General features: G+C 40.6%; 1 protein-coding gene across 3 annotated transcripts in view; it reads left to right on the plus strand.

Annotated features, from left to right (window-relative positions):
- The window catches only part of LOC126378015 (kinesin-like protein KIF21A), a 114,394-nt gene that overhangs the window by 10,490 nt on the left and 76,937 nt on the right, over positions 1 to 26,967 (plus strand). For all 3 annotated transcript variants that reach the window (XM_050026044.1, XM_050026054.1, XM_050026065.1), the window contains exon 3: positions 22,309 to 22,537. In XM_050026044.1, the coding sequence (XP_049882001.1) occupies positions 22,309 to 22,537 (229 nt within the window). The remainder of the gene's footprint in view (positions 1 to 22,308; positions 22,538 to 26,967) is intronic.

Below are 26,967 nucleotides of genomic sequence, written 5' to 3' on the forward strand. Positions count from 1 at the left end.
TAAAAGCCGGGATCAACAGCTTAACGTGCCCGCCGAAGCACGGAATCATCTTACTTTTTCGGACATTCAGGTGATTCAAGCCTGCAATGTCCAAACAAAGGACAGTCTCACAAAGACGCAGACGTTCTTATTACCCACATTTTTTTATATTTTTCATTAATATAAGTCAACCCAATCAGTAAGATGTTGATGACGTCACAGCCCACACGAAAGAATGTTAAAATAAGTTAATAAGATAGACATCGTAGATCCCTAGCATCGACACCCGGGATTCACGTACATACATGAGATCGCCTAACTCCCGTTGGGCTGGGCAAAGACCACGGAATTCCACTTACTAGGTACGATCCTGACACACCACTTTCGCTTTTCGCGGTGGAGTTGAGTGCGGTATGCTGCACTGAAGCCAGGAGCTTTGTGTGCGAATTGGGGCGGCATCTAAGGAATAGTGGGCTCAGAATCGTACCTAGCGCAACGCATATCGCTGACTATCCATCGCGGAAATGCAGCCATCATTATGGGTATATTTGCGCCAGGTACAGTTGGCGGGCTTTTTAAGTAAGGTTTAGTTATTTTTTAGTTTTATTTATTTTATTTTTGTTTTCTTTGTTTAGTTTATTTCTGTACTGTTTTGTTTATGGTGTAAATAAATTTTTAGTCTTTCGCTTCTTCCACTGTCATCAAAGTTTTGATGCATTCTCGCCGTCTTAGAGTACTCTAGTCTTGTGCTGAGTGAGACCCTTTTATCTCAGGACGTCCACCACCACCTTATGATCATTTCGACAAACATTTTATTCTTTTTTGTAATTGTAGTGTGAAAATTTTAAGTGATGTTATGGTCTTTTTATGGGTGAATATCAAAATGTGCCAAAGCACATAATAACGGGTTCTTACCGCGTTTAAATGGGGATATAAGAAAAAAAAATAATGTGGGGAAATATCGGGAGTCTCATATCCCCATTTAAACGCGGTAAGAACCCGTTATTATGATATTAACCGCGTAAACTTAAAACAATGTATAAAATATGCCAAGTTTGGTGGCGAACTTTCATATTATCTTTCATATAAAAATTGGGCTCCGGCATGAAAAAGGATAGTTCTAGCTACGAGGAACAAGTTACTCGGCACATTTTGATATTCACCCTTATAATAAACAATTTCTATTCAATTATTTTCCTTCTTTTCTCCTTTTACCTCTTTTTTATTCTTTTTGGGTTTAACGATGCTTGTTGATTGTATATTTTTGTTGCTGGCAATAGATAAATATAAAATAAATAATAAATGCGAATATAACAAAATATTAAAAAAAAATGGAAAAAAATATTAAATAATTATTATTTGGAATATTAAATGCGTGCTACTTACACCTTATCCAGATCTCGACTATCTTCTTCATTTAGGTAAAAGACCCACGTGTCTAGTCTAGCCGCTAAGTCAAACACCTATTTGCATTACGATATTGTTTCCCAAGGTTAATTTAATTTTGCAGCGGCAATTTGTTACCCGGATAGCTTTTATATTGCTCTATCTCCCATCTAACGTGAGATGACCCGACTAGATGATTTCATAGTTTTAGAAGGCCTTAATTTCATCAGTTTGTAAGCTATAATTCACATAAAGCTGTTGAATTCTATTTTTTTAAGATGCTATATACCGTAATTATATATTTATTTAAATGAAAATTTATTTATTTCTAACCTAACCTGTGTTGGGCTGGTTTTCTCTTCGCGAGTTGGAAGTACTTGGAAGGTCAGACAGGCAGTCGCTTCTGTAAAATCCCGGACCTGTCAAATCTTCAGGTTAAGTAAGCGGACCCTGTGAAAAACGGGATAATGCTGGGTAGATGATGACGATGAACTTTTTATTACAAAATATCCCAATTGGGGCAGTCAGAGGTACCTCCATCGCAGGATGAACTAAGTACCCACGCCTCACCGAGGTTTCTGTTAGACCAACGTGATAGGTGGTGAGCCGTATCGCCGTCTACAACGGTCGAGCCAACTGTGTTAGGGAAAGCTAATAATTCATTGGTGAAGTAATAAATGTTTCTTTCTTTCTTTTAAAGTCTGATACCGGCGCTTCAATAGTTTTATACTTATATATATTTATTAAATTACCTTAGCTAGTAATGCACAAATCGAGTTTCTCTCCATCGATAACAATGGCGGTCTTAGTTTTTGCGATTTCTTTGTTAATTGTTTAGAAGAATGTAAGTAATTGTACCAACCGCATTGCTCGCTCGACCAAGAATAAAACTACTTTTGCCTAGTGCAGTGGTTCCCAAACTTGTTTGGCTACGACCCATCTAATACGTGTTTACAAACTCGGAACTCAACTCTAGGAAAAACCGTTAGCAATATGAATAAAGTACTTTCCAAATTTGTTACCGTTAATTTAAAAAAAAAAAGTTTAAAATAAATTATAAAAAATACGTCATTTAATTAGTCTTTAAAAATATTTTGTTTTAGTTAACCTCACTATCACAAACAAGCAGTTTTCATCGTTTTCAGCCATCTTAACTTTACATTTTTTTATGGACTAGACGAGATCCCGAAAATTTATATTTCCAACCCCGCGGGATGTCATTCTCATTCCCTAGTGTAGTGTCTGTGTTTGTCTGTGACAGTGGGTCGCGATAGTTTGAGAAACTCTGGCCTAGTGGTTTACTTCTTATTCTTGCTACGATAATAGATGATCAAACGAACTTCTGAAGTGAAGGTCGATCATATTATTATATGAGTCGCTTCATTCGAAGATATAAATGTTGCCTGTAGGTTAAAGGGACTGCCTTGTATTGATTTATATTATATCTGAAGAATGAAGCGACGAAATATAATACATAGACTAATCACGTTGATACTAAATGTAAAACCATGTTATAGTTTGTATAGGTATTTATGGTATGGACATAATTTTGGGCTCACAGTAAAAAGTGCCGGGTGTGAAAAAAATGAGTAGGTAAAGCCTGTCGGGCAGGTGAGTCATGAACACTTTTTACTGGGGCACTAGATTAATGACCGTTACTTTGGCTTTTATTGGATGACCGTCTTTGGACGAATGTCAGGAGTAGCTGCGATTCGTCTTACTAATACGACTTGACTCTGACTTGACTTGTGTGACTTGTGGCTCTGTTTACCCCGGTAGGAATTACGGGAGTAACTTTGATTATGTGTCTATATCATATCCATAGTAATATTATAAATGGGAAAGTGTATTGTCCGACTTTCACGACAAAACGGAGAGACGAATTACCGTGATTTTTTAAGTGGAGATATTCGAAGGGACAGAGTGCGACATAGGCTACTTTTTGTCTGTTTCTAATCTAAAGCCGCACTTCCCTAAATAAATAAATAAATTCATTTATTCCAGATTAATAAATCCATATTTAATAAATGAGGGCGAAAGTTTGTATGGAGAGAAAGAAAAAGATAAAAAAGTAGCATGGAGAATGCTACACCGACGTGGCTCTTAAATTAGTGATGATGAGGTATTAACTTAAGCAACTGAAAAACTATTACAAACTTCTTACTTATTCAATTTGTCGCATACAATGCAACAAGTGTACAAGTCCAACAGACAGTCACGCAACTAGCGACACATGTGGCCAGTGAACTACCGAACAGTTTTACATAATTACCTCATTAGAACTTCCTTACACAACGGTCATTTATCAGATTTATTTTCTCTTCTTTCGATTTAAAAGGTGTAAAGACACGCCTCTGCCATAGAATAAATGATAACACTACGTATAGAACGATAACTTAGAACGGTGAGGACTGAAGGCAAGAGGGAAACCACTATTTATCCCTAAAAAGTAGCATGGTGAAGAATGCTACACCGACAAGAGCATAACCCTAGCATTATATCGTTTTTCACAGGGTCCGCTTAACTATCCTGAAGGTTTTACAGGTCCGGTTTTTACAAAAGCGACTGCCTGTCTGACTTTCCAACCCGCAAAGGGAAAACCAACCCAATACAGGTTACCTCCGAAAATGCATTTCTCGGGGATCTGGGTTTCCTCACGATGTACACCGACAAGAGCGTTGCACTTTAAGTTGCAGTTAAGAACGGTAACGCTCCGACCCGCACCAATACGTATCGGGCGCCGACCTCACTCCCCCTGGTTCTTCATTTTGTCTTAAATGGCCGTAAACTGCTAAGGTGTAAGGGAGAGAGCGCGCGGACTGTGTCTCGCTCGCACTTAGGGATTAGGCGGAACACGGTGAAAATGACTTTTTTGTATGGAATGTCCTGGGTGTGCCTCCAAGGAAAACCGGACATTCCATACAAATATATTGTTCTTAGTTTGTAACACCGTGCGTGCGAGCGAGACAGTCTGCGCGCTCCCTTACTCATTAACGGCTTAAATATACTAAAGTGTTCCCCGTCGGAAGTATTAGGTAAATTAAGCTCGTTCCAAACTCATCTTGGTGCAAGGCGGAGTGTCCCTTCTACACGTGCCATTGTTATTTATTCTATGACGGCGTAAAGACACGCCTCTACGAAAGGTCAGCGACGGAAACGGACGTAACTGGATGCCAAGTCGAAACATCCAGTGGATCGTGTTTATTTTTGGAACTGGTGGCTGATGGCTTTATTTGTGTTGTAGACTAGTCAGCTGATCGATCAGCTGGGTACGATGAACCTAAATGATCATCAGTTAACACTCCTCGGTGGTCCACTGGTTGAGCGTTGAGCCCGCGATCCGGAGCGAAGTCCTGGTTTGATTAGGACATCGCAGGTTGATCAGTGATCACACGATTGTCCAAAAGTAAGATGATCTGCGCTTCGATAGGCGCGGTACTTAAGCCGTTACTACCCGGTTAATACTTCGGTTAAGACGGAGTCAGAGGCCCTGAGTCAGTGTACCTGCTTTATTATTCGCTAACTTAAAATCATTCTATGAACACGTAAGTATCTAGACACGCAGGAGCGTGTCAAGCCAAGTTCAGCAATTAACAGAACTGGCGAGCAGCACCGTGCGTAATATTAAACGAACCATTTGGAGCCATTTATAATCTATTATACACCATAATATTTTATCTACTAAATACACGGCAGGCACAACTTAATGGCAAAGATTAATATACTAGTACACTTAGCGTTTCCTTAGCGGGATGCGGAAAATCCTTAACAAAACAAATTAATCTTTATCATTGCATCTCCATATATAGATCAACTGTCATAGATACTTATTATATTTATACATACTACATATATAAACTCACGCCCGTAATCCCTAAAGGCGTGGGCAGAGCCACAAGTAATCAAAGACAACTTGAAGCCACTTTTGACACGAAGCGCTAAGATGGATATGATAAATAACAATTGTCCATCACGTTAGAAAGGACACAATCCCTCTGTCTTTGGTTTTTACGACATATAAAGAAAATAAATAATTGAAAGTGTTCTGTTGATGCTTTTTAACAAAAAAAATAAAGCACAATGCTCAAAAAAGACCCAGAAACGTACTGTTAATTGATCAACCTGAAATTAGTGCCGATTAATGAATACATTTTACCGACTTCAAAAAAGGAGGAGGTTCTCAATTCGACTGAATATTTGTTTATGTTTGTTCGGGGATAACTTCGTCGTTTATGACCCGATTTTGATAATTATTTTTTTGTTCGAAAGGAGATGTTCCCAAGGTGGTCCCATGATAAGGAAGTCAGGGTCTGATGATGGCAGACTAGCTAGATTTTGGGTATTTCGTCCATACATTTTGAGCATTATCCGTTTCATTATGTGTTATCTGACTTATAGTTCCAGTTTCATAGACAGGTACCTACTTATGTTTTTTTTCATAGATCTTAAACATTAAGGTGGGTGTGAACCGACATACGGTCATATCGATCGGGAGACAAAATATTAATAAGTACTATTGTCGACCTAGACAACGCCTGCTGAAATATTAAAATGGACTAGTTTTTGGACAATGCCGTGCCTTTATCGATTCCTTATTTATTGAGGATGTGTAGTAGGCAAAATGACGCTTCGTTTATAAAAATAAAACATCATACAAGGAAAATTTTAAGAAAAGAGAGGAAGGGGTAGACCTAGGAGAACATAACATAACATAAACAGCCTATATACGTCCCACTGCTGGGCACAGGCCTCCCCTCAACCAACCGGAGGGGGTATGGAGCATACTCCACCACGAGGAGTGGGTCTACACTCCAATACGGGTTGGTAGTGGTGGGCGACCTAGGAGAACATTTTTGAAAAAAATAAAAAAGAAGGTGCAGGGAGGCTACCGGCTAAGACGAAGCCGATTCAGATTGGAGCAAATCGAACATCGATTTGATTCTGTCGTACCGCGTAAGCAGCCAAGATGGCGATCCCCGATTCGTGACGTCACATGAAGTTCGGCAAGCTGATTGAACGACAGGTCGTGTCGTATCAGGAGGTGAAGGATTTGGCGGGAAGAAGAGAGGAATGGCGATTACTCCACCGACAAGAGCGCAGCTCTTCAATAAAGAGAGAGAGAGTAGGTAATCATAGAGAATGTTATTGTATTCATGGTAGAATCTACAGGAAGCTGTAACGTAACAAAAATTATATGTCTTTCATTATATTTCCAAGATAGATATAAACTGATATCACTAATTTAAGCCACAAATTTAAGCCACAAACGGCCTCCGTGGTCTAGTGGTTGAGCGTTGGGCTCACGATCCGGAGGTCCCGGGTTCGAATCCCGGTGGGGACATATCACAAAAATCACTTTGTGATCCCTAGTTTGGTTAGGACATTACAGGTTGATCACCTGATTGACCAAAAAGTAAGATGATCCGTGCTTCGGAAGGCACGTTAAGCCGTTGGTCCCGGTTACTACTTACTGATGTAAGTAAGTAGTCGTTACATGAGCCATGTCAGGGGCCTCTGGCGGCTCAATAGTAACCCTGACACCAGGGTTGATGAGGTTGGTACTCCACCTCACAACCCACACGATAGAAGAAGACCATCACTAATTTAAGAGCCACGCTCTTGTGGGTGTAGCATTCTCCATGCTACTGTTTTAGAGAAAAATAGGGCAGTGGTTTCCCCGCAATACTCCGTCTGATGCGAGTGGGATGGCGCCCAGAGTAGTCTATTAACTAAACAAACTATACTAACTTTAAATTGTCTTCTCTTCTATCGTCTGGGTTGAGAGGTGGATTACCGACCCCATCAAACTTGGTGTCAGGGTTACTATTGAGCCGCCAAAGACCCCTGCCATGACTCATGTAACGACTTCGTACTTACATCAGTAAGTAGTGACCGGGACCTGGCTCACGTATATGTTTCCCGTTTAAAAGATTACCTTTAAGCCACAAAAGCCTCAACACCCAGAGACGTACAGTTAGTTCAACAGAACAGCGTGCTCGCCCTATATGCCATGTAAGGCACGAAGGAATTAAACTGGCTTGGAGTTGGTGCCGCTAGCATACCCCGGACACTTCATACAAAAAACCTCGTTTTACACAAACTATACACACACAGATACACGTGTACGATAATGTCAATGTGTAGTGTCCGTGTAAAGTGTTTTGTATGAAGTGTGTACGGTCACGAGCATTAATATGTATACACTTTGGTACCATGTCACATTAACTTTTTTGACAAATTGAACTGTAAGTCTCACTAAATGTCAAATATGTTAGTGCGACAGAGTCCTAAAGTGGGTACATTATATTGCTCATGACTGTACAAGGTGTGACATAGGCTAGGCGAGGGTGTACTAAACCCCTCTGCCTACCTACATAGGCGTGATGCTAAGTTGTTTTATGATTTTACCATTCTTTCATAACTTCAAAATACAAAACTATTAAAAAAACATCACAAAAATCACTTTCCCAAATGTAACATCTGAATAAAATCATCAAAACGAAACCATAACCTGCTTTTGTTTTTAAATCAGTTGATAACTATGCTTGTATAAGGCGATCAAAGGGCTTGTCGGACATTGGTTAACAGATTAGGTGCCGAAAACGATTAATTGGTATCCGCTGCGCGAGCGCATGTCCGCTCATTGTTCGTGTTGCGCATGCGTGTTGGCGTTAAATACGCGTCGGTGTTTTTTTTTATTTTCCCGCCCATTACCGCTGCTGTTTTAAATGTACATATTATATGTATATGTATATCAAATTGAACCTTTTTAGCTGATTTGAGTTGTTAAAGTCAGAAGTTCTAGTGTGATGAATGAAACCAATCCATGAAGTGACTTTTAGTGAATGTAAAAGTCTACGTCGCAGCTGGATAGTATTCTGCCGTGTTACAATACGGCTAGGCGTTTTAAAAAACAAAGCCGTTTTATAAAGAGGCGCGTCATCAAATAGCTAGTCTTCTTCTATCGTGTGTATTGTGAAGTGGATTACCAACCCCATCAACGCTGGTGTCAAGGTTATTACTGAGCCGCCAAAGGCCCCTGACATGACTCATGTAACAACTACGTTCTTACATCAGTAAGTAGCAACCGGGACCAATGGCTTAACGTGCCTTCCGAAGCACGGTACATCTTAGTTTTGGACAATCAGGTGTTCAGCCTGTAATGTCCTAACCAAACTAGGGATCACAAAGTGGTTTTTGCGATTTTTCCCCACCGGGATTCGAACCCGGGACCCGGGACATCATGTGACACACATTACGCATTCTATGCAATACAGTTGCCAATTACTTAACGTTACCGGAATGTTGCTACCGTTTGAGCTAACAATATCTGTGTGGTACGCTGTATTGTATTGTAATAACTAGATCAACGCGGTTAGGTACACCCTTCCCCGCAATTGGCACTAGATATCATTGTGTAACCATCCTTGTTTAGTTTTGGTATTGTTTGTTATGCATAACAATTGTAATAATGTCTTCAAATTAGTAGTCGTACAAAGGCGGGTGATTCCCGTTCGCGCGATTGTTCGACCGATTTTTTTCTTTGTTTCTAACCCACTTGATCCCACTGCTGGGCATATGCCCATGCCTCCCCCATTTCTTTCCACAAGTCGTGCCGTGCGACCTCCTCAGACTGAAAGAGTAGGTAGATGTGTATATAATACCCACTCCTCGCCAAAAAAGCTATTGGTCTCGTCTGTTAATAATGTCTAATGTCCCTAGTTTGGTTAGGACATTACAGGTTGATCACCTGATTGTCCGAAAGTAAGAAGTGGAAGGCACGTTAAGCCGTTGGACCCGGTTACTACTTACTGATGTAAGTAAGTAGTCGTTACGTGAGCCAAGTCAGGGGCGTTTGGCGGTTCAATAGTAACCGTGACACCAGCGTTGATGGGGTTGGTAATCCACCTCGCAACTCACACGATAGAAGAAGAATGTCTTCTGACGCGAATTTCCATTAAATGGTGTAGGCACCCTAGTCTAGCGTACGTATAGCGGATTCAGTGCAAAACCATAGAATAAAGAAAAATACTACATATTATAGAACGGCAACTCTCCCCTCACCAGCGTTTGAGCTAGGTTTACCTCACCCCCCTCGCATATTTAGACTTGAATCGTGAAGGCAGCGCGCGGACCGTTATTTTTATTGTTTATCGGATTAGTTTATATGTTCGAAATTTGAAATTGGACGCCGACGTTCTTTCGTCTGATTCGAATATTTGACCTTACAGTTATTGCCCCTAGTAGTAAGTAGTATTCCTTATTCTTTGCCACTAGTTACTTCCACTTGCTATAGTGTCAGTCATTTCCGAGGCTACCGCCGTGGGCCGCTGGTGGGCGATGGGCGAAATGTTTGCGCCCACGCATGTTCCACATAGCCTTACCTGTTCCGACTTATTGCAATATCTAATCATATTCGATACCAGATTCGTAACTTTGGATTGTTTAGGTTACAGATTGTTGCATATCTATAGATTCTGAAAGTGTTTTGATTTTGCAAGATTTTCCTGATGATTCTTCTTCTTATCGTGTGGGTTGTGAGGTCGAATACCAACCTCATCAACCCTGGTGTCAGGGTTATAACTGAGCCGCCAAAGGCCTCTGACATGGCTCATGTAACGACTACATACTTACATCAGTAAGTAGTAGCCGGGACTAACGGCATAACGTCCCTTCCGAAGCACGGATCATCTTACTTTCGGACAATCAGGTGATCAGCCTGTAATGTCCTAACCAATTAAGGGATCACAAAGTGATTTTTGCGATTTGTCCCCACTGGGATTCGAACCCGGGGCCTCCGGATCGTGAGCCCAACGCTCAACCACTGGACCACGGAGGCCGTTTTCGCATATGCTGTGCACGGCATACACATATTGTTTCTGTCGATTGATTAATTACTAAATTTCACACACGTACACACATATCAGACACTACAATATCAGAATTGAGGTAGTCAGAGGTACATCCACAGCAATATGAATTAAATACCCACACCTCACCGAGCTTTCTGTTAGACCAACGTGATAGGTGGTGATGAGTCGTATTCTCATCGTAAATAATGAATATTTGCTTTAAAACAAATTCACATCGCGAGGAAATGACTGTACATTTACTACACTGTTTGCCAGACAATGCCATTGTTACTGTAACTACCGGATATTTCCTTAAATACAGTTAAATAGGCAATAGTTTTTGAAAGCAAACTTATAATGCGTCTTCACTTTCGTATCGGTTATGTCGCATAACAAAGCATCACGCCTGTATCCCCGGAGGGGTAGGCAGGGGCAGTAGCGGCCCCCGGGCGCCGTTTTAGGAGGGGGGGGAAGAACTCCACCAAGACAGGACCACCCTGACTGGCAGCCCCGGATCTACAGGGGAGTAACTGGATTGGGCACACCTGCTCTGTGAATTAGACCTCTTAGCGGCCACATAAAACTCACACATTTAATGGGTTGTCGTAAACGATATTTTTAAAAGATTTAATTAGTTATTTTTGTAAGCTAATAGAAAAAAAAACTGTATTTTGAGGGGCGCCACTGGCAGAGGTGTAGGTATCCATTTCTCGCCAGTTATTTTTAAGTCCCGTGTAATACAGACAATATAGATAAATTTCATGACATACGTGGGTCGTTCTTCTTTTTTATCGACAATAAAAAGACATTTTCTCGATTTATCGGATTTAACATCTTTAAAATTATAACGGCAATAAATATTTTAAAACATCATATAAAGATGTGTCTGTAGAGGACTATTTAGTGGTTCTCTTTATCTTGGTAACATACTTTTCTTTGCAGGCGCATTCCAAAAAATATTGTGACAGAGTGGCCCTTTTCATCGGAGACAGCATTTCAATTTACCACTCTGTCACATAATTTTGTAAAAAATGATCAAGCTACGTTAATAACTAATTGAGGAACCGATTAGTATTTTGCTTGTATTTTGAGTATAATAAGATAACTATATTTTTGGACAATCAAAACATGAAATAAAATTCTAAAACATAACTTATCAGAAGCAGAACGAAGGACAGATCATTGTCGATAAAAAAGAAGAACAACCCACATACATAATATGCGTCCACTGCTGGGCACAGGCCTCCCCTCAATCAACCGGTGGGGGCATGGAGCATACTCCACCACGCTGCTCCAATGCAGGTTGGTGGAGGTGTTTTTACGGCTAATAACCGAGACCAACGGCTTAACGTGCCCTCCGAAGCACGGAATCATCTTACTTTTTCGGACAATCAGGTGATTCAAGCCTGAAAAGTCCTTACCAAACAAAGGACAGTCTCACAAAGTGATTTCGACAATATCTCTATCGGGAATCGGACCCGGACCTCCAGATCGTGAGCCTAACGCTCTAACCACTAGACCACGGGGGCTGTCGATATCGTCAAAACTAACAATTTACTAAATATTAAAAAAGAACTCACGCCCGTAATCCCAAATGGGGTGGGCAGAGGCACATGTAATCAAAGACAACAATAATTCAATCGCACTTTTTTGCTTGAAGTGGTAGTTCCAATGTCATCAGCTATTTGTTTCGTCACAGACCTTGAGCTAACTTGGAAGTACCTACAAATGTTTTGGCCACGCTTTCCACCGGCGCAGAAACTTACTGCAATGCTATATTAGTCTTATTGTACAAAAATCGTCTGTTTTTCCAACTCGATATAATCAGAGAGTCTTCATGGCTAAACTGATTTGCTAGGCAAGCGTGATCCACCCTAGACCACATCGTCACTTACCATCAGGAGATTGAGAACAAACGCGAGCCTGTACTATTAAAAAAAAAACGGTTAGGTTTCATGATATAGCGAAGTTTCGCAACTGTTTCTCTGTCAGTATGCTTCTAGTTAAAAAAACCAAAAAGCCTTTGCTATTGACTATTGTCTCCGTACATCAAAATAGGTCGCGATTAGTTTACCAACTGCAAAAAGTTTGTAATCGAAAAAACAATTTTTTTTGCATTTCTTTTTTATCCTATAAGGGTTCTATTTTCCATTTGAGGAACAAAGCACGAGTTTAAAATTTATATTTGATTTTAGAAAACCGCTGTAAAATAACGGTCTTGTCGGTGTAGCATTCTCAATGTCACTTTTTTAGGGAAAAATAGGGCAGTGGTTTCCCTCTTGCCTACCGCCCCGCAGTATTTTGATTTAGTCTGTTTAATTCAAGTTAACTATTTTTATTTTTTCTTTTTCCAATTTGTTATTTTCTCATGACCATGACTTTCTGGCGGTGGAGGCCTGGAGTCCTAAAACACAGGGTATCCTAGTTTAGGCTCCAGCCTCTACAAATATTGTATTTTTGTATGTATTTATGTATCCATGTGTTTTTGTAGAGGAAATAAAGATTTTACTTACTTACTATTTACTTACTTATTACTCTGTCAGACGCGATTGGGATGGCGCCCAAAGTAGTCTATTTCAAAGCCGTACTAGGACTCCTGTCTTCCGCCTCTGAATAGTACAGACAGTTATTGCTGCCCTCTGTCAGGTTCTAGGTTACGGTCCCGGCGACTTGCCCCTTACGTCCCATTACCGTGCGCAATGCTCCGCCTCTCCAATCGTTGAAGTCATCACCGGTATCCATGGGTAATGGTTCTACGTCATACCCCGTATGTCTGGGTCCCTATCCGAACTCAGCCAGCATCTCATTCCGGCCTACTGAAGCAAGAGGCGCCCACCCCAGCGGTAAGGACGCGCCGTACAGGAATTGTCCCAGTGGAGGGCAGAGAAGATGACTCTTTCCCCCCAGGGGCCGGGTAATGGTCTTGTATGAAACCAAAAGCAAAAAAAATAGACTAAATAATTTAAATGTATATGCCATGCGAAGGAGCTCGGTGGCGCAGCGGTAAACGCGCTCGGTCTGCGATTGTTGAAGTTAAGCAACTTTCGCAAAGGTCGGTCATAGGATGGGTGACCACAAAAAAAAGTTTTCATCTCGAGCTCCTCCGTGCTTCGGAAGGCACGTTCCCTGCTGCATTAGCAATCGTTAATAACCACCAATCCGCACTGGGCCCGCGTGGTGGTTTAAGGCCCGATCTCCCTATCCATCCATAGGGAAGGCCCGTGCCCCAGCAGTGGGGACGTTAATGGGCTGGCGATGATGATGATGCCATGCATGAATATATTGTAGTAACTGTTGGCGTGCCGAATAAATAAATAAGATTCTAATGAAAAGTCAATGACCTCTGGTCTGTTTCCCTGAAAATAGTATTTGAACAAAGGTTTAAATTTACAACACAAACGTTGACAAACCATCAAAATCCCGTAGTTGCGTGATTGTAAGTGAAAGGATCCTCTCTCTTACCTTGTCTCTCAGTCCCTCACCTTTCCCTTCACCTCCCGTCGTCAAGTTTCAACATCGATTTATAACGGTCGTATCCCTTCGTACTGCGCACATCACTCATAATAATTGCACAAGGTTCCGTGTTTATTCAAACGTTTTTCAAATGAGTTTCTGTTCCATTTCAGTCTTCAGTATATACGTGGGGATGGTACTGTTCTAAAACCATTTACCGTATTTGTACCATACTTCCGTACCCATAATTAATCGGGATGAAAACTACGTATTTCTCCCGTCAGGTGTCGCTACTGTTAAGTGTTATTAAATTTTGACAGTCCCCCATACTATTAGTAAGAGTAAACAAACATATTATTGTTTTGGTTATGTGTTTAACTGTAAATCATAACGTGTAATCAATCATAATAACGGCCTCTGTGGTCCAGTGGTTGAGCGTTGGACTCACAACCCGGAGGCCCCGGGTTCGAATCCCAGAATCTTGTACCACAAAAATTACTTTGAAATCCCTAGTTTGGTTAGGACATTACCTGATTGTCCGAAAGTAAGATGATCCGTGCTTCGGAAGGCACGTTAAGCCGTTGGTCCCGGTTGCTACTTACTGATGTAAGTGCGTAGTCGGTACATGAGTCATGTCAGGGGCCTTTGGCGGCTCAATGATAACCCTGACACCAGTCACCTGTGATATGTCTCAAAAATTACTTTGTGGTCCCTAGTGGTGTGTGGTCACAGTAACTAATTAGTTAGTTCATGTATGTATTTTCCCACTAATTTCCGTAGTCGGTTGTTGTACTTACGTTTCACACCCCACCCGGGTTCCCGGAACGAACCGCCATTGCAGCGACAACATGGATTTATGATGGTACCGCGACGTAATTCGTCGGCGCATGAAAGCGCAAATTCATGTTGCGGCTATCTTCCGAATTAGGCTGCGTAAAAGTTGTTACTATAAGATTATATTCAACATCATTATCATGTTATCATCTCTAGCATTATTCCGATACTCACAGGGTCTGCTTACCTAACCTGAAGATTTCGCAGGTCCGGTTATTACAGAAGCGACTGCCTGTCTGACCAGCCCAATACAGGTTAGGTCACATACTCGTACCTCCAAAAATGCATTTCTCGGGATTATGGGTTTCCTCACGATATGTTCCTTCACCGCTGAGCACGTGATAATCATTTATGATCCAAACATGAATTCTGTTGGTGCCGGCAATTAGCCGTAAAAATACCATCACCAACCCAAGGAACACTAATATGTTATTCCTAACCACTCCTCCCCGCAATAAATAAGCCACTAATTTCCTGTGGAAGCAGTTTTCTCCGATACAAATATAACTCCTGTCAACAGTTGCATTCATCAATCTTCTTTCATGTTTGTTCAAAGGCTGCTATAATTAGCTAAGTAAAGCTCATTATTCTAAGTTATTCTAGGCCGAACCGGAGCGTTGGCGAATCATGCATGGTGGCTCGCGTGTTTCCTTAGTCAGGGACATATTTAGGTACACTTTTTGGGGTCTGTAACTTTAACAACTCACATTTCTTGTTCGATGAATGCTTCGGTCAACCGTTCGTCGGTAAAAGAGCGGTTCGATACAAAGTTGACTCGGAAGAATGATCATTCGTTAAAAAGGGTTTCGAAAAATATTTCAGTCGAATAAGCATTCATCGAACTACTGACATTCGAACTAAAGTTACAAACCCCATTTTTTGTCGCCTATTTCACCTGGCTCACGACTCAACTACTCTCTAAGTACTACAAACAACGGAGTGTAGAGAATGATCCATAATTCTTCTGGAAAAGGGTCATCATCCCCCTAGCATTATCCCGTTTTTCACAGGGTCCGCTTACCTAACCAGAAGATTTGACAGGTCCGATTTTTTACAGAAGCGAGTGCCTGTCTCAACTTCCAACCCGCGAAGGGACCAGCCTAATACAGGTTAGGTCACATACCAATTCAACTTATAGTGATTATTATTTATTAATGTAGGTATAGGTACCACATCATTATCAGCCGTACGACGCCCACTGCTGGGCATAGGCCTCCCCCAAGGATCTATAAGTACCTAATAAATACCCAATAATATACTAATATACTTATTATATACTCATCATCACTAATTTAGGAGCCACGCTCTTGTCGGTGTAGTATTCTAATAACTGTCCATGCTACTTTTTTAGGGAAAAATAGGGCAGTGGTTTCCCTCTTGCTTTCCGCCCCGCAGTACTCTGTCTGACGCAAGTAGGATGGCGCCCAGAGTAGTCTATTTCAAAGCCGTACTAGGACTCCTGTCCGCCGCCTCTGAATAGTACTGACAGTTACTGCCGCCCTCTGTCAGGTACATTATATACCTGGTAGGATATTATATTATGAATGTGTATTGGCAAGAGGGAAACCACTGCCCTATTTTTCCCTAAAAAGTAGCACGGAAAATGCTGCACCGACAAGAGCGTGGCTCTTAAATTGATGATGATTATTGTGAAGTCTGTTTGCGTTAGTAGGTGACTACCGTGTACGCCGCACCCCGAGTCTAGTATATTCACTTATGGGCGCTGTAACTTCCAAATCCATCCCTGCATTGGGAACGTTTGTGGTCGCGTGCGATATTATGCATGTGCAGTGCAACGCGTCCAGTACAATAACCCCTTAACTCCATAACCCCATGACTTTAAGTAACGTGGTCAAGCCCTAGCATGTTTCAAGTAATATTTGTTACTTTACGAAATCCATAATAGTCCGCCCTGTTTGGTTAGTAGTTTATATTCGCAGAGTATTCAGGGTTTTTAATGAGATTTTTGCCTACTCCTACAAAAACTAGGCGTGTTCTTATGTCATTCTTATGTGATGTCACGGGTTCAATTCCTATTCAATTCCAAATCTATATTAAATGGCTCTGAAACATAGCTGGCGAGTGGTAGTGTAAAAAATATTATACATCTCTGTCTACCCCTTAGGGGATACAGTCGTGATGTTATTTTATGTCTATCATACAGGGAGCGTTCATGTCTGCCTTATTACATCCCTGTGTGGGCAAACGTCCCCGTGCAGTATTGTGTAACAACAGTACAATAGCACTCCATAGTATAAACACTTCGGACAGCTGCCGTCAATGCCTGCATGTTATTCTTTGCATAATATAATACTTTATGCTCCTTACAATCAGAGTAATTGACGGAAAACATCGTAAGGAAACCCATAACGTCGCCTCATAGCATAAAATAAATAAACGCCATTCACATCATGATGTAATTTCTGTTAACAAAACCATGCAATAGACTAAGTGCATGCAAAATATAATTGATATAAAATCGAGGTTTTGTTTAAGAAAATAATATCGGAATGTGTATTTCAAAACTGTGCTTACGTGATTTCCACTATAGGCATGGCATATTGAGATTTTGTATCGGATATCGAAAGTGACTTCTCTAATAAAACCTGGAATTATTTCTATTAAACTCAATCCGGATAAAAATTCAGACCACAATTTTCTACCCAGATTGAAAGTAGCTTGTCTATTGCAAAGTTTTCTTAACAAAAAATACAACCGCGTGATTTTTCAAAAAAACGCTTACAGAGTTTTCAAGACGAAGATAATGTATTTTCGGAGACATAAACAGCCTATATACGTCCCACTGCTGGGCTCAGGCCTCCCCTCAATAAACCGGAGGTTTATGGAGCATACTCCACCACGCTGCTCCAATGCGGGTTGGTGGAATTTTCGGAGATATATGTTTATTGACCTAACCTACAATTGAGTTGGTTCCCTTTTGGACCTGTCAAAGTAAGCGGACAGCGAAAAAACTGTATATCTCTAGGGAAATAGTGATGGCCTAGATGGTGTTCCCGCGTGACTTGTTGTAATATTCGAGTGTGGAGAAAGTACTTTTTATTTTTTTATAAGATAAGCTCACGACTATGACTAAATCCCGATTGGGGTTCATCGCAAAAGGAACTAAGCACCCACACCTCACCGAGCTTTTTTAGACCAACGCGTTAGGTGGTGAGTAGGGAACGCAATCCCGATCTCGCGAGATCTCGTCTATTTTTTCGGGATCAATCCCGAAGCATAATATGACGAAATCCCATTCGAGATTGACGGGATTGGGCGAATCTCCTTGAGTTATACTTTTTGTTTTGATTGTGCTAATTTCCAAAGAAAACTTAATTATTTAGTTAGTAATATTGAAGAATATATTTTTTTTAATTAACCTCACTATCACACAAAAGGTCGTTTCGTATCCTTTTCAGCTATCCTAACTTAATTTTTTTTTATAACTAGACGAAAACCAAAAATTTCGGGATCTCACGAGATTGATTTTTCTAATCCCTCGAGATCTCGAATTTACGATCTCGAATCAGGATTGAATTCCTTAGTGTGCATTGTGAGCCATATCGCCGACTATATGAGCCAACTGTGTTAGTGAAAACTGGACTTAAGATAAATTAATAACTCATTGGTGCAAGTCGGTACCGGGGTTCGAACCGGCGCTGTTATTTTTAAGCGTTTTTTTTATTTTTTATAAAAAAAAAAGTAGATAATAGAAATCCAGATGTTACCCGGTGCGGTTTTATTGTAATAATATTTTTTGTGTCCTTATGAAATTATACATTTTACTTACTCATACAAAGTCCCCGCTTCCAGCGCCGGTATTTACTACCATTGTGTAGACTTTCATGCACACAACTTAACCTGTCTCGTACAGTCGTTAACTGACAACTTTGTTTCCTATTCAAATGTCGTTTATAGCATTTTACTATAGGACCAAGAGTTTTCACTTGGACCACGTTTTCACTTGTCACTTTTCGTGAAAGTACCTAGTGCAATACAATTGCCCGTTGTGGCAGGTGCCTATGAACAGTAATAATTAAATCTACTCTGCTGTACAAGATTACAAGAGGGATCTTGTAATGCCTACTTAATTCTAAAACCGAAGAAGGTATGCAATGGCGTATAGTATACACCCACTCTTCGCCAGCTATGCCATAAAATGAGGAATAGTACCACGTATCGAACGGCAACTCTCCGCTCCCCACCAGCGGCTAAGCTAGGTTTACCTCACCCCCTCGGTCTTACTTTAGACTTCAATTGTATGGGCGTCAGACGTCACACACAGATGCGCGTGTATGATAACATGAATGTGTAGTGTCTATGTAAAACGAGGTGTTTTGTATGAAGTATCCGCGGTGTGGCTATGCTTAAGTCCCATGTACCAGGTTCAAAGTATCATCAAAAATTAAAAAAAAAAGATTTTTTCATGTTTAAAATGCTATGGAATCTTCTTATACTTGTCTGTCAAGGCTCTACCTACGTGAAGCAGTTATTTTTGTATTACATACATACATACATAAACTCACGCCCATTATCCCTAACGGGGTGAGCAGAGCCACAAGTAATCAAAGACAACTTGCAGCCACTGCTATCTTTGACTGTTGTTATTTTTGTATTGACATCATAATACCTATTATTGAATAATCAACATAATATGTGTATCAAATCGTCAATACAAATTGAACAACGCAAAGTGACTTGTCAAAACTACAAAGCTGTTACAAAAGGGCTCTACACACAAACACTATTGACAATAACAGTTTAGACACTTGTAAAACTAATAGAGTAGAAAGAGTTATGCGTGGTCATTGTAGACCAATTGTTCAATGCGTGTCCGAAATGTTAGCTACTTCATGGTGGTCTAACGTTATTCCGTGGTTGTCCTAAAGTTTCGCATATGATGTGCACGGTATACACATAAGTTCACGACTTTAATTCCCAATTGGAGTGGTCAAAGGTTCATCTATCGCAAGATGAGTAAAATCTATAAAGGTCAAGACAGCGCCCAGGTCAGGTGTTAATGAAAATTGCTATTATGTACGTGAATTATATAGTGTTAACAAGAAGGGAATATAGGAAAGACAGAAAGGGAAAGACCGAGAAGAGCTTAAACAAATTAAAGAGAAGACCAAAAAGGCAAATAATTGTGCATCTTGTTATAATTTATTCGAAATGTAGATAGATTAAACGACCCGTTGCCATAGCCTAAAACACACAACTGAACGTAAACAAGAAATTATATATTTCAAGAGATATTTTGTTATCTTTTCGAAGGGAGATGTGGTCTAAAACTCGCAATAAAAATCACGCATTCTACATTTACAATAGCATGCCTTTGTAGTTAAAAGTAAGTATGAAGTTCAAATGATAACAAGTTGTAGAACATAATTTTCTTGTCTCTGACACTTGTACAGTCATGACTCATGAGCAATATAATGTACCCACTTTAGGACTCTGTCGCACTAACATATTTGACATTTAGTGAGACTTACAGTTCAATTTGACAAACAAGTTAATGTGACATGGTACCAAAGTGTATACATATTAATGCTCGTGACCGTACTACTTACATCTGTCACTCTGTCGCTGACAGATTTATGCCAGTATTCAGTCATCAATCATCGTTATTCATTTATCAATAGATATATCCCTGACCTTACACTACAAATGCAGATTCGCATACAATGCCCGACATTGACTAATATTTATGTTTTGTACGAGAAGTGTTTGGTCAATGAAGCCGGATCATCTATAATTGGAGCTTCCGTCAGTACTGCAGCAGTTATGATGGTGTGATGTGATCCAGCCGGTGTCGGCTACGGTCACTACTTCAACTCCGACCTTCCTTTTTTTTGACGTGACTTATTGTAGATTTGCCGCAGATGGCATTAACTACTTACAAATGGGGAGCGCTGAAGGCTCTCACTCGGTACAACGTTTAAGACAACAGGTCTGAGGCTGCCCAGTTGGGCGCGAACCTCGGCTCAGGGCGTCGTCTGAGAGGAAAAATATTTGAAAGAATGAATCGGCTGTAGTGGGTCGATAGCGATAAGCGCTGATTGAGGGAAATCGTCGACCACGCCGGCGGGGTCAGTATCGCGGTCTTTCTCCGACCTTCCGATGCTCGCATGTTGCTATGTGATAAGTATAATATAGGGTTATGTGGGTATGTGTTTAACAGCCTCCGTGGTCGTGGTTCGTGGTCCGTTAAAGTGTGTCACGATCTGGAGGACATTACAGGCTGACCTGTTTGTCCGAAAGTAAGACGATCCGTGCTTCGGAAGGCACGGTAAGCCGTTGGTCCCGGTCACTACTTACTGATGTAAGTACGAAGTCGTTACATGAGTCATGGCAGGGGTCATTGGCGGTTCAATAGTAACCCTGACACCAGGGTTGATGAGGTTGGTAATCCACCTCACAACCCACACGATAGAAAAAGAAGTTACTGTGGTCACCAGCTTACTTCTCAAACGAGGAGCGTTCGAGCCCAGGTACCGGACTTGCACCAACATTTATCAGGATTAGAATGAGAATCATTTATTGAAAGTAATTATCATAGGAGGAGCTCGGTGGCGCAGCGGTAAACGCGCTCGGTCTGCTATTGTTGAAGTTAGCAACTTTCGCAAAGGCCGGTAATAGGATGGGTGACCACAAAAAGAAAAAAGTTTTCATCTCGAGCTCATCCGTGCTTCGGAAGGCACGTTAAGCCGTTGGTCCCGGCTGCATTAGCAGTTGTTAATAACCACCAATCCGCACTGAGCCAGTGTGGTGGTTTAAGGCCCGATCTCCCTATCCATCAATAGGGAAGGCCCGTGTCCCAGCAGTGGGGACGGTAATGGGCTGGTGATGATGAATTATCATAGATAAACTTGCTGAAGATCAATTTAACATTTTTGAATCTACGTCATTTCGCAAGGTGTTGTGGCTGAGGAGAGGACATGACAAGGAATACCAACATGTACAATTCCTCGTAGTAACCGATACTTGTCCATAGCCCGTGTTGCTGTAGGGGTCAGTAATTGTAACTTCCGCTGCTCCATTGAACGGCGTGTCGTCGAGCACATGTAATGATGTAAAACAATGCACTATTGCAGACCTGTGATTTGTTTAGTTCATTCAACTGATAAGTGTTCCGTTCAATAGCTTTCCGTGAATTGGTTTTTAACCCCCGACGCAAAAACGACGGGGTGTTATAAGTTTGACGTGTCTGTGTAAATGTGTATGTGTCTGTCTGTGGCATCGTAGCTTCCAAACGGATGATCGGATTTCATTGCGGTTTTTTTTGTTTGAAAGGTATATCAGTCGAGAGTGTTGTTAGCTATGTTTAGTGGAAATCGGTTCAGGTCTTCAAGGTCATCAGGTCGTTTGTTAAGTGTGATAGGAATGTTACACGCTCAGTTTGCTTGCAAGCATAGGTATGTGGGATAAGTTATTTTTGCTTTTTATAGGGTTTAGCATTTTTAACATTTTGTCATAATAATTGAGTACTTTTTTGTAGTCGGGGTTTTTTTTTTTTCTAATTTAATGTTATGTAGAACGTATTGGTGTTCAACTGATAAGAATACCTTAGGATCAGGTATGGTAAATAAAGAAACTTCTCGTCTTATTAATTAAATAGGATAGGATTCATTTCACTTAATAAATGTACTTTGAACAGCGGGTCCCAGACTACATTCACCAAAAACAATATAGATGGCATTGAGCTTACAGCTTCAAGGTCCGCCATTTCTTTTCCTAGTTTTCATCCTTGTAAAGTTGCTTTTTTATAGAACACTGTTTAAACCCTTGCAATTATTGTCCACAGAATCCGCCCACAAACCCCGGGCGAAATAGTCGAGGGTTGCGGCATATGCGCCCGCGCAGGGGGGCCCGCCGGCGAGGGTGGGGTCGCGCTGGGGGCCGAGAGGGCGTTCACCTTCGACTTCGCCTTCGAGCCCAGCGTCAACCAACAAGAAGTGTATGATACCTGCGTCAAAAAGCTGGTTGAAGCGGCCCTTGATGGCTATAATGCTACTGTGCTGGCTTATGGGCAGGTGAGTGATATGACATAATATTATTGTATACAATCATCATCATCATTGTGGGTCATTTGACCAGCTTTGGATGTAAAAATCAACTCAAATCAATTTATTTATGAGAACACATAAAATACAAAAAGGTGGTAGAATAATTTAAGTAACAATGTTGTATGCCTCTTCTCCACTTTGATCCAGTTGCGTCCTCTACACCCAATCGTGGCCTGCATATCTCTGGGTGTCAGCGACCCATCGTCTTGGGGAGATCCGCTTCTTTCCCGCGTGTTCACTCTGGGTCACCATTCTAGCGATTTAACCCAAGTGGATTACTTTACTAGTGGGTTGCCTTTCGATGTGTGTGTATGTGAGGTTATATTTATATATTTTTTTATTATGCGTCATCCGTGTAGTACAGTAAATATGTGTAGTAAAACTCGTGGTCATCACTTGTACAAGAAGTTAGTGAACATAAGTACATAAGTATGCGAGGAAACCCACATTCCCGAGAAATACATTTTCGGAGGTATGTAACCTAATTTGTGTTGGGCTAGTTTTCCCTACGCAGGTTGGAAGGTCAGACAGGCAGTCGCTTCTGTAAAAACAGGACCTGTCAAAATCTTCAGGTTAGGTAAGCGGACCCTGTGTAAAAACGGGATAATGCTAGGGGTTGATGAAATATTATAAAACGACGCCTCATAGTGATTTTTAACAACAAAACGTCGATTTCTTTAAATTAATTTAAATTCGGGTAAAAATTAGTAGGATTTACTATACAATACAAAAACGCTTTATTTATTGTACATATAAATACATACATACATACATACATAAACTCACGCCCGTAATCCCTAATGGGGTGGGCAGAGCCACAAGTAATCAAAGACAACTTGCAGCCACTGTTGATACGTTGTCGTAAGCTGGATATGATGAACTTTAACATATAAATACAACACTAAAAACAATTACAAATGTGACAAGAGAAGTACAATCGGGGGCCTTATTGCTAAATAGCAATTTCTTCCAGGCAACATAACAAATATCATAACATCATCAAACAACAAACAAGTCACAAGTATCATTGATTCGTTAACAAATATCATATTTGGATTTGATTTTTAGTAACAAAAAAAGATGTTTGTGTGGTTTTCGCTACAAGCAACGATAAGCAATACAACGAACAAACAAACCTTCTTGCTCGTATTTACATTTCATAAAATCTTTTCATGAATAAACAAATTGCCCGGCAAAGTGAATCACATCATTTGTTTAAAACTTTGACGGGTTTCACTTACCTTGGTTTATTTGATCTAGAAAATATGTAAATAATCTAAATTAAAAAAGTGATCTGGTGTCGTGTAATAAAGTAAATGACACAAGTTCGTGCTCACTGTACAGCGCATAGCAAACTGGGTTAAAATAACCACATCGAAGCAATTCATCTAAGAAAGCAATATTGCAATTTGACATTTGCGCATATAAAAGTAAGTGCGCAATGCAAACAAAATGTCAAATAGCAATATTGCTTTCTTAGATGAACTGCTTCGATGTGGCCATTTTAAACCCCCACCCCCCCGCCCCTGTACATAAATACCTACATAAAGATTATATTACTCAAATAAACAAGTAACATAAATCAGCATATACTGCCAAACTGCAAAGCCACACACTGTCGAACCTGTAAAGGAAAACATCACACTTTACTACACATAACTCAAACAAACAACACTCCACAGTTATCAACTTTAAACCCAGAGCCTATAAAAGCTCATATCGAAGGCAATTCAAGCCAGTCTGTTAATTTATTTACCAATCAACAAATACAGTAACATAAATAACTTGTGCAACGTGATAAAATTATCAATCGATTCAATAAATACATGTCGAAATTGATAAGTTTGGTTTTTTCCCTAACATGCGTGAAACAAAAATACAAATATACTTTATTGCACGTAAATAAAAATAAATAATTACAAATGACTTAACTAGGTACATGGCAAATGGCGGCTTCACACGTAATTTAAAAAAAAATATATAATAAAAAAAAATCATTTATTTTCAGACTACAGTCCATAGATATGTTAGTATGACTAACTTACATGCTATGTTAGTAACAAGTAATGTGGATAATATAATAAGCAGATGGGCAACCTTACCGTGCGCTCGGGCGCAACACGTGCAGCTCGGTGAACCGGCCCAGCAGCGCGGAGTCCAGCCGGTCTCCCACCATCCTAAGGACGCTGTTCGTGCTCCCTCGCGCTCTGCGTACTAATGAGCCAACTTTTTTGCGAATTACCGCGTAAAAGTCGTCGACTCCAGCATCGGCAAACATGCCTGAGGCGCTGCAGTAACGAGGGAGCCTAAACAGAGCCCCAAATACATTATTGTACTGGATACGCAGAGCGTTATAGGCCCCAATTTTGTTCGTATTTTGACAGAACGACATGACCCATTTCGGTTCACATATCAGCACCAATCCACAAAACGACATAATTATATCGTCAGAATCGATAAAACGGCAGTGACAAAAGTTTGTCACGTTGCGCATGTTAGCCTGTAGAGGTCATAAAAAGTAATTTATAGTTTAAAACTTCAGACCTCGAGAAAACATGCTATTACACAAGTATCTATCTACCTATTTCTGTAGTTTCTCTTTCTCAAGGTCCGTTCCTAATTTCTTAAACTAAAGCCTTAGTTTCGGCTTTTCAGAGTTCTCTGCTCTCGTGTGGATTATGAAGGCGACCTATCTGATCAACCCTGGTGTCAGTATGGAAAGACTACATACTTAGGCAAATAGTGGCCGGGACGAACTGGTTCCCTCCGAAACATGAATCATCTTACTTATATCCGATCAGGTGATCAACCTGCAGTGTTCTAACCAAACTAGGGATTCTAACGTGATTTTATTCTTACCGTGTGCTTCCTAACACGCAAGCGCGAAACACAGTCTCCCTTGTTCCTTAGCGGCTTACAGCCATTTAAGATTAAAAAAAAGACCCAGAGGAGGTGAAGTAAATCTATATACGAATTGGTGCGAGGCGGAGAGTTACCGTTCTATAATCAATACGCAGTCTTCTTTGCAAGTCGATGGCGATCGATACTAAATTTTTGCTGACCAATAATTGGCCACGCTTACGGCATTGTCAGTGGCTTCGTGAAGGTCTTTATAGTGCAGGTGTTAGGGCACATAGGACAACACAAAAGGTGAGCCATAGTTTGTGGTGATACTCCACACTCGCATTCAACGCATTCATCAACCTTACAGCGGCCAACCTGTGTCCGGAGCCTATTTAAGGACTTCCATGTTGACCACGCTAGATACCTTATTCTACGCCTTTACACAACTCAAGTCCTCGAGTGCATTACAAAAGTAAATCGCCTGACAAACACACGTAATTCAGCTTGACTACAGCAGACACTGACCCAAATGCTAAAATTACACCTAGCCACGATTTTAACGTTCGAAGCCCGCTACAATTAAGACAGGTCAACAGCCTGAAAGTGTCTAGAACGACACTATGCAAAGCCTAGGTCTAGACTGAGCCACGCCTAGCCCTATTTCGCTGCAGTTTCTTTGTAAAGTTTTGAAGAGGTTGTAAGTGGTGGCTGCCCTATGACTTATGCGGGCGGAATTCCAGTTTATTCTCTATCACGTTGGTTTAACAGTAAGCTCGGTGAGGTGTGGGTACTTAGTTCATCTAGTGATGGATGACTACCCCAATTGGGATAGTCGTGAGTTTATATTATGTATGATCTATTGAGCTAACACAGCTGACTATTTTTACTTCTCTGTCATTTGTTTCTCTATTTCTTTGTGTGTACAATAAAAGGTTAAAAATTAAATTACATTGGTGCTAATTCCTGTAAATACCATCTAATTTTATTTTAAGTTATATCTGTCATTTTCTTATCCGCCGAAAAGGAAAGGGACGGGTAATCGACAAGCATAAAATTTATGGAACACACGTCAATTTTAAGCACAAATCTAAAACAACCGTCTAAAAATTTTACATTGGCCAATAACCCGACAGAATTAAGTTGACAGCACACGTCAAACGGTTCGCATACCAGCGAGATACCTTTTTGATTCGCCCGGGTTATTCATTCATTTACTCATTCTTCCTAAAGTTAAGAGCTGTCAATCATCCGTCCCTTTCCTTTTCGGCGGATAAGAAAATGACAGGTATAACTTAAAGTAAAATTAGGAGGTGTCTGCAGGAGTCGGGGCCATTAATAATCATATACAAAGTAAACCAAAGTGCGCGCACAACAAGACAATGGTGTAATATTACACTTGTAATGCTACACTAGTATTATATTACAAGTACGTCATAGCTAAGGTACCGCGAAGGTCGTGCCATATGACATTAGGTACCTAGTACGACCTTATACTAAACTGTAGATTTGTGATGATAAAAAAGTAAAGTAAAAAAAATGATAGATTTTTGTTT

The sequence above is a fragment of the Pectinophora gossypiella genome, chromosome 2 (assembly GCF_024362695.1).
Source record: "Pectinophora gossypiella chromosome 2, ilPecGoss1.1, whole genome shotgun sequence".
Classification (NCBI taxonomy): domain Eukaryota; kingdom Metazoa; phylum Arthropoda; class Insecta; order Lepidoptera; family Gelechiidae; genus Pectinophora; species Pectinophora gossypiella.